General features: G+C 41.7%; 1 protein-coding gene across 1 annotated transcript in view; it reads left to right on the top strand.

The window, feature by feature from the left end:
- Positions 1-9,081, top strand: part of T265_12890 (hypothetical protein) — a gene marked incomplete at both ends in the record, with an annotated part of 20,087 nt that extends 11,006 nt beyond the window's left edge. The window contains 5 exons of the mRNA XM_009166065.1: positions 352-451; positions 3,250-3,377; positions 4,022-4,171; positions 6,635-6,737; positions 8,808-9,081. Of these exons, the coding sequence (XP_009164329.1) occupies positions 352-451; positions 3,250-3,377; positions 4,022-4,171; positions 6,635-6,737; positions 8,808-9,079 (753 nt within the window). The remainder of the gene's footprint in view (positions 1-351; positions 452-3,249; positions 3,378-4,021; positions 4,172-6,634; positions 6,738-8,807) is intronic.
- Between the last annotated feature and the right edge of the window lie 272 nt (positions 9,082-9,353).

Below are 9,353 nucleotides of genomic sequence, written 5' to 3'. Positions count from 1 at the left end.
ACTTCACTTCCAAACAGGGGAAATATATCAAAAACCGGAAAGATAGTTGCGAGGAATTCCATCAATTTTGCTTGCATGCGGATCAGTGACATTTAATAGTGTTGAACTAAAAACCGCCTGCTGATAAGTTGACGGAGCTCCAAGGTTATGGCAACTGCTTCTGTTGATCTCAAGGCTAAATATGGATCCAAAACCCTAAGCTGGAGTAGCTACTTTCTCTGTCCCGATGAATGCGAGCTCCGTCAGTCCTTTTTGTACGTTCCAGGCCGTCCCGCTTCTGTGTACTTATACTCTGCATCGTTCCCTTCATCCGCCGTCAACTGTTGATCATCTTATTTTACTTTTCAAAAGGTGTTGTTTCTCAGCAGTTTACGAAATTTCGCTCTTCGGGACTGGACTCTGGAGCAGAAGTATACAGCGCTGTTGCTACCCTTACTCATGTTGTTTAACAGTAAGTTCTTTCAGCAATATCTTATGTTTTTTGAACATACAGACACATACCTTGCTCTCCTTCGTTCTCGTTCAGACCTCTGACTTCTTCAGTCGTATGACATCCTGGTTTATCTAATCTTGAAAAAGCGAAGCGAACAGTATAGGTACTTAAGAAATTTGATGTAACACTAAGTTCCTCAAATGCCTACCCGAAGACCATCCTCGGCTGGTTTTGATAAATTTCACCGTTGACACTGTGGTTTCTTCTCCTAAGTCCTAACCTTCTAGTGTGTGATGAAAATAAGACAATAGTAGCTGGTAGGTAGTTCGTGCCACTGGAATTTGGAAGACGCATCTAAAACCACGGATGTGGCTATTTCCTACACCAGAATCAAATTAAACTGGAGCAGTGAGGACAGTTTGCTGAGAGCTTCATCCCACAATGAAGCAGAAAGGGTTAATCAGTGTTATTTTTTCAAAGCGTTTAGTATTAACAAAGAAACCTGGCTAACGAGTATTGTAACATTTAAACTGTGCGCTAATAAGAGAAAATTCGTTTGTTCTTCATTTTGGAGCCAGTCAATCGCTATAAGCCGTTGTAGTGCGTTAATTTTCTACGGCGAACATTAGTGGATTATATGAGAGCGGAACAGTCGCCTTGAGAGTATGGTCATGTGACTGAGTAATCGAATGAAATGTATGCTTAGAAAAGCAACTCATCAACTGTGAAGCACTCCCAAGAAGCAGGTGTTCTCGGCACTACAGCGGCCTCATTCAGGACCTTCGTCCATATGAATGGTATAAAACTTCTGGCGTTCTATGATGGTTAAATCATAGCCAATATGATAAACATGAGTTTCGCACCTAAGCGACCAGCGACAGCTGCATGCAGCTATTCATTTGGCCTGTACGCATGTGACTTACAGTAGATGTTTCATTTTCCCTACCTCGAGATGGCTCGATGTTTAATGTGCGAACGTACCAACCGGAAGTTCCGTGGTTCGCACGCAAACCTCAGCATTTGACTGCTTTCTTACAGTAGATGTTTCATTTTCCCTACCTCGAGATGGCTCGATGTTTAATGTGCGAACGTACCAACCGGAAGTTCCGTGGTTCGCACGCAAACCTCAGCATTTTGACTGCTTCTGTCTAGACTTGGGCAACGTTGTTGTGTCTCGGTCCTTGTGCTTGCCTCTATTAACTTGACAACTGAGCATCGGAAGGATGCTACAGCTGAACCATCTTTGCTCCTTCATTTTTACTAGTTTCTAACACCCTCAGGTAAGTATTTTCGTCGCTGAAAGATGAATATTCTTCAAACAAGTGGGTTCAAATTCCAAGCGCCTTACAATTATTTTGATTGGGTGGAATTAGCGGACTAGCCAAGAAGATTCGAAACTGCGGATGTTATCCCACTGATTCGAGACACTGTGAGAAAAATAAGAGCGTTTTACGATCTCCTCTTCGTCTAGTGCTCTGTATTTGGTAAATTGACTTAGTCTAGTTACGCGGAAGTTATATTTTACTGGCTTTACTGGCGGGATGAAACCTGTGTTGAAAATTGCCAAATCTCAAACCTAACAGCTATAAAACAACCTGAAACTAACAGCTATACGATTGACTGTTCATGCCAGTGGATCAGGCTGAAAATAGACCTTTGATGTTTTTCCTTCAGGCAACGTTGGACACCAACAGTGAGCAAAATATTCTACTTGTGCCTCTGACTAATTACCAACTGGACAGTCTGAACACTGGCGTTGCCAACAAACGTTAGATAAAAACACCCGGAAAAGGCAACTCAACCTCAAAAGTTACACCACCTTCCTTTCTTAATGCACCTTTTTTCGCAAGCTTGCATCATTGGGAAAACATTTTCTGGGTTGTCTTTTCGCTATGTGACCTGACCATCCAATGTTATCCTAAGCATATTGTTTGTATGTAACGATCATGCCCACAAACACACACGTTCCTCTAAAAACTACAAATGATGAGAGAGAGAACACTGGCCAGCTACTTCTTCAGCAGTGGATTTTCATTGTTCAACTAAACTTCTTCAAATTCAAGAAGGAAACTCTCAATTGATTGAGGCTTGGATTGGGGGGCATCGGGAAAGCGCAGCCAGAATTTCAGACAGTATGTAGTTGCAGTATGCTTTATAAGTACGTATGACAACCAGCAAAAGAAGCGATCGATTTAACAAGATGAAACCCGATTACCTGACCGCCGCATTCTTCATTAAATTCACCCCTGACAGCTAAACTGAAAATGCAAAGCCTTTTTCATTTCTCCTTTATTTTTTTCATTTTTCACATTTAAGCATTCGTTTAGCTGCATCATCCTTTATTCAGATACTTGCCAGAAAGCTTTATCAAACATTTGGGACACGATATAAATTGGGTTTACCTGATATCCAAAATGTTTAAGAGTCATTTGTTTGGCAGCAAGCTTTCGCCGGACATTAGACAAACTGTTTAAAGCTGGTTGAAACTGTGCTCAAAATAATACGACTGTGTAGGTCCAGTGAATGACTGCACCACAGGAACAGATCAAGGATGGTTGCGTTTTGGCTTCCAAAGTCGCCACTTTTCCTGTTTACACTAAGCTGAATTTTTAAGAAAAGGACCACAGATTATCTATCACGTCAGTTTAAAAGTTGTCTGCATAATGTACCCAAATCCCTTTAACGCATTACTTACAAAATGCTTTTAACTTCTCATAGTAAATTGAACATTTACCTCGGCTACAAGACATTTCCTTTTCCATACCGTAACTCGTGGCACCATGATTTCCCTTCTTTATTCCGTTTCCACCAAGCAGATCCATTCTTTCCCATGCGCTACTTTACAAGTAGTTGGATTGTACAGTGGTTGGACAACGTATTTCAAGCTACCTTCACAGCTGCTCTTCTCCTTTTTTGGATATGTCTTTTTCACGGAATGCGCGCGGTAGGTGCTTTACACTTATCCAGCTGACATCCTACAATTTGTAAATATTGTTTTGTTTTGTAAATACCGAGTCATTCAAAATTTTACAGCATCTCGAAGCTTGGAAATCGAAGTCACGGTGTTAGCTTTGAGACATTCTGCAACATATTTTATCGAAGCCTCCTTTAACTTAATAGAGACCCCAGTAACTTATTGTTCAATGAAATTTGATGGAACCATTCGGTTCTGTCACGAAAGGATCCTTCAAGTTGGTTTAAAGCACACTTTTATATTGTCGATCTAAAGAAAGAACATTTTTCTACGTGCCATGCAGCAAACCGACACAGTGTCACTAGGTGCCATCATTCTTGCAGTTGCATGAAACCGAGTTGCATTTATTTGGTTGTGAATTTTTTGCCCTGGATGCGGTACGAAGTTACAAAGTTAACGGTCACAAAAAAATTGATATAAAATAGAGATGGCTTCTGTAGATTTTTGATTGCTTGGCCACTGGACATTAATACCGGGCTGGTTATGTGTTAGCCTATAGTATCCAGTCGCTTTCGATTTACCGATCTAGCTCGGTTATTTTTAAACAAACGTCTAAAAGTTAGTGCGTAAAACTGCACGTAGTTTTGTCTTCCACCCGATTTCTCTTTTTCCAGGTTAGACGCACTGTATGTGGCTTCTATTTGCCTAAAATGGTGATAGTGGCTGCACCTTGGCTGACCTTTGTTTGGTTCGCAGCTTGGAGTACCCAGAACCAGTACAAAGATGTGAAGTTCAATTTATCACTTGACATACGAACGATGATGGTAAGTTTCCTCGGATTGTGTTTACTCGAAAGCGCTTACTGCGTGGTCTTTGGATTGTGGTATTCAGTGTCGGGGGTTCGCCCCGATACCGGAACCCTTTCAGTTTCAGTTACTCACAGCCAACAATTGATCATCGAAGTGAATTGCTTTGGCTGGAGGATGAGAGCCGCTATATCCTGTTGCAGTACAAATTTACTATACTGCTTTCCAACCACTTGTTCACATAATAACTGGAAGTCTTCTGGTTCTTGAGACGCACACCACTGAACATTCGCAGAGGAATGAAGCAGTTCCCAGTCATATTCAATAGTAGGATTAAATTTCCTTTGTGTTCTAACTCCCATCCACTCGTCAAAAGCTTTTACCATTACTGCCGGATGGATGAAACACGTGGTTAGATGTTGCATTGTATCTGAGGCTCCCATGGCTCTTCAACGATAAGTACCACTCTGATAAGCGAATGTTAGAACTAACCACATTGTACACTCCCATAACCAATGCTGTGACGCGAGCACCACTTACAACGTGCCCAAGAGCCTGGTCGAAAAAGACACTTTCAGGAAGACTGGTTTACGGCCTGCAACTTTGATTATCAACGAATTTCGCATTCTCATGTTTTTTTACCTATGAAGAGGGCACTTGAAAGTGTTTCTTAGAAAACTGGAAAGGATCGCAAGCAATAAACTCAAAACTGGGATTTTGAAAGCTATCGCCGTCTAAAAATATATAGAGGCGAGTGCTGTGGAAAGACTATGTTTTGGAATTTATGCGGACCTTCCCTTGAGATCTCGCCAATTGAAAATCCACTCACAACCTCACACACAACTTCAGGTAACTTGGACTGCTTGACCGAGCATTGAATGGCGCCATATCTTGCTGATCAGACGGTCGAGATTCTTGAAATGCACACAAATTTTCCAACTATGGTGAAATAACTGCACAGCTTTTCTTTGCGTCCCACCACAGTTTGATTTTACCTCAACGTCCACAAGTAAGACGCCTAAGTTTCCTCATAATCCAACAACGCTTTTAGACTGTGAGGCAAAATAAGTGGGTCAGAACTCTGATTTGGTAAGCAGCGGATTGAATTTTTCTGACAACAGTTCCACAGATTTTAACAAACACTCACTAGACCACTACACGAAGGCGGCTGTTATGCTCAAATAACAATTCCCTTTTTCTGGATGTAATAAGATGAATAAATTCAAAACTCGCTAATATGATTAGCTTAGATTACATTAACTTGGTTTTAACGAGAATGGTATGCTGGGCTTCTGAGAAGATATACCTGTTGGACTTGTCGCAAACGGAGTTATCTCAGCAAAGACTTATTTGCGCATCTTTCTGCACAATTCTGCTTCTCTCCACAGGAAGGTTTTCCATTTTGTTCGTAAACTGAGATCAAATGTCCTGCCGGACCCGCAAAGATGGCCTATTTATTCTAATTTTAGCTTTACAACAGCATTTCGCTCTCTCCATGTACCAATTTCCAAGGGTAAATTTAGGAGGTTGGTAAAATTCAGCAAGCATATTGGCTGTTTCTTTCCTGGCCACTAACACCAGTTGCGCTTGTGACCTTCCTCAGTGAGGTATTAAACACAGTAATTCTGGTTAACTTTGAACCACGTGGCTCTTTTGGCTGTCTTTAAGAAAAGGAAACTATGTGCAAAAACAATAATGTCACTTCGTATTTTGTGGCGATGCGGCACCTTAGCTGTGTGGAAGCAGTTTCCTGAACATGTGTATCAGGGAGAGGAAAATTTTTGGACGGATTCACTTTTAAAACATGGTGAACGAATTTTTCTAAACATGTTTCGGTGGGACATGCCTGTTGCATGTTGTTACATGCCTGCCGAGCCCTCTTAAGAAAGTCCGTCTCTTTCAGGGTCGTATCTGATAGACTAGTTTTAGGAGACTAACCAATAGTATTCGCAGTCCCCAAGAACGTGTACAATGCCACGGCCATCCCAGTTGTCTTAAAGCAATGCAGTTGTTGACGTATGTTTTACCTCAAAAAGAAAAAAAACTGTTTGTGTTCTCTCCATCAGAGTAGATATCTGGGCAACAAAGTTAAGTGGCATTGTTTTGGCATCGATTCTCTAGGTAAAATTTGATGGACAGTCCTTAAAAATGTCGTATGGGACCATGCTCGCACATTTATGCAAAAGCTTCAAGTCAAAGTATTACCAGAAACATGAGACCTATGCCTGTTTTGCTGGATAATTGAACGTTGGCTGACTGCGGAAACATGTTGATCAGCCATCATCGTTCACTAATTACTTCCGGTTGTCACTGATTTGCTGCAACTGGATGTAGTTGGGCACGAGTATGAGTAATTGGTTAGTGGTCAGATGCACCTGTCATTGTCTGCCTAAAGCCACTTTAGTACCATTAATTGAAAAATGATTAAACGTTTGCTGATAACTTCTGGTTCACTGTTATTCCTTCTTCTCTCTGTTTCAGTATACAGGAGCTATGCTTATTTGCTTCGGACTAATCTATGTAGTCGTGCTACTGATCTTGATCTTCCATGCATTCGCCGAGTTGGGCTGGCTAGCGTATAACTGTAAGTTTTTATTACGCTCGCCAATGCCAGTTTACGGGGGACCATCGAAAAGTGATGGTTTATGTAATTCAAAACTTATTTGAAGCCTTAATGAATCCAAAATTGTGGTATTTTCATATTAAGGGTATCCCAAGAATACCTACTAGGACTACCACGCTCCAACCCATCCCGCCTTCCCTACTTCGAAGAATATAGGTTTGGTAATGTGTTGGAATACTGATAGATCGGGAGCACTAGTTGGTAACTGATCGGGTGGCTGTTGATCTGTTCGCCGAGCTTGGTAATTGATTTGAAGGCGTTTCATCGCCATTCGAGGAGACATCTTCAGTGCGCTGTTGGTAGGGTGGGTCCTCTCTTCGAGCCTGCGTGTAAATAGTTTACAAAGAGCAGCCTTTGCACTGCAACCTGGATTCTGGTTGGTCCGATCTTAATCTGTGTTAAGTTGTGGTTTGTATTTCTTGCTTCCTATGGTCATGCTGCTGTTGAAATTGCCGTCCATTGTCGTCTCTTTCGATTGGCCCATTCTTGATCTGTATTGCGTCGTAGTCTGCTACTCGGTTGGTTTGTAGTGTACCTCTTATTTTCAGTAGTTTGCTGCTCTTTTGACTTCTTCTTTGAGTCCTTATTCGGCCTCGGGTTTTGTGGTTCTGGAATTCGTATTTGGCGTCTGACGCTTACGAACAGTTATAGAATGCGATCCTACCATTCTTACCAATTCAATGCTGCAACTGTTGCAGTTGGTGCTTATTTTGACCACCGAAGTCAGCGGCTGATTAATAAAATGCGAAACAACTATCCATGTCCCAAGTAAGGTCTCTTTCTTGACAATAGGTATACCGTAACTGAACGAATGCAGCCGAATTTCATCCAGTACTTAGCTGATTGTGGCACAAAATGCTTTACCAGACACCTAGTGAAGGATAGTAAAGTACTTTTTGCTTCAACCGAACTTCTTTCTCTCCTAGTTTTATCACGAAAACCTTACAGTGGTCATCGAAATGCTAATAGGCGTACATTTACCTCTTGGGAGTGACGTGGCCTTGCAATCCGCCACACGATGGTAAGCAAGTCCCTATCGTGGACGATTAGAACTGCCCAACCCACCTACATTCTTTGACTCTATCCGTGAACTGTTTGTTAAAAGACGTAAATTTATCCCATAATCGACGGGTATACTGGTTTACCATCACCTATGTTGACTGGATAGATCGGGAAACAACACAATCCTCAGTCACATAGCGTGGACATCGGACAATTTCACCAAAGTTCTTACAGCCATTAATCAGCTGATTCTTGATGTGGTTGAATGACTTTTCTGTGTCCGAAAGCGACGGACCAAAACATGGCTCGAGTTGTCGTTGCCCAATTGATCAAAAGCCAGTCCTATTGGCATTACACCAATCGCCACACTTTTGTCTGTGTTCTCGTATTTTCTTCTCTGTTCGGCCCAAAAACACACTCTNAAATGTAATGTATATATTGCTACATTCTGTGTCCGATAAACTCAGCTAACCTTATTTTAGCCATACTCAGCTCATTTACTCAGCCCACTTGGCCCCCCAAAGAAGGGCGCTCTGTGTAGGACAGTCTAACGGTTGGGTGCACCGAATATCAACACAGACTCAAAATAACTTGATTAAAGGAGTATTAATGCGCTTGAAGGATAGAAATAGCAAATTACTACCATCATCACCATCATCGACGGCATGACATCACTATTCAACACGGATCCTTCGCTGCCGTACAACGCCAATGTATTTGAAGGGCTTATTGTGAAGAAAACAATAAAGTGGATGGGGAAATGATTTGTTACTAGCTTACTATAATCATTCCGAGATGCCTAACCGTAAATTAAGACCATCGTTTTTGGAGCTCCCTATCCGTAAACCATATGCCTGTCCAGCGCTGGTGATAGATTATTGAACCCTCCAACTCAAACAAAACTGGATTCTGTTGTTTTCGTTGAAGTTCTAGCAAACGTGCTGGTTATTGGGCTCAATAGGTACCGTTTTCATGCACAAAAGTCGTGGCCTTACTATAAATTGCTCACTGGTTTTCGCTCTCCTGCAGCTCTCCGTCTGAAAATCCTGGTCTCACTATCATCCCTATTGGTTGTGATAGTCTGTTTGGCCATCGGCTTTCGTTTCATCTTCTGGAATGTAATAAAAATAAGCAACTCAACGTTGGACCAACAACGCAAAACAGTGAGACTGGACTCGCCTGCGGTTTTCAATTATCGGTACCGATCAACTGCTGAGTTCTCGCTTGTTTATGGTATCGTTAATGCGTATGTGGTAGTACTTGCCATCATATATTCGCCCTCCAGGCGCGCAGTTCACGGTTAGTGATGTGCTTGCCCGGTAACGCATTTTTGTAAATCCTTTTTTGTGTGTTTCAATGTCTTTTACTATCAGTGGGATCAGTCATCCTTGTCACCTCATGCAACACAGTATGATGGAAGGCGATGTTGAGAAACTAATTAGTAAAAAATGTATGGTAAAAATAAGAGTATACTGGAAGCACGTGCCGCCACAAGTTCTGAAGTGTGAATGATGTTGACATTGGAATAAACATCATTTAGGAATCATAGCGTGAAATGTTTGATTCAGGCAGTTT

Source organism: Opisthorchis viverrini, assembly GCF_000715545.1.
Source record: "Opisthorchis viverrini unplaced genomic scaffold opera_v5_21, whole genome shotgun sequence".
NCBI lineage: Eukaryota > Metazoa > Platyhelminthes > Trematoda > Opisthorchiida > Opisthorchiidae > Opisthorchis > Opisthorchis viverrini.
The sequence above is the reverse complement of the archived record's forward strand: the minus strand, read 5'-3'. Positions and strand labels throughout refer to the sequence as shown.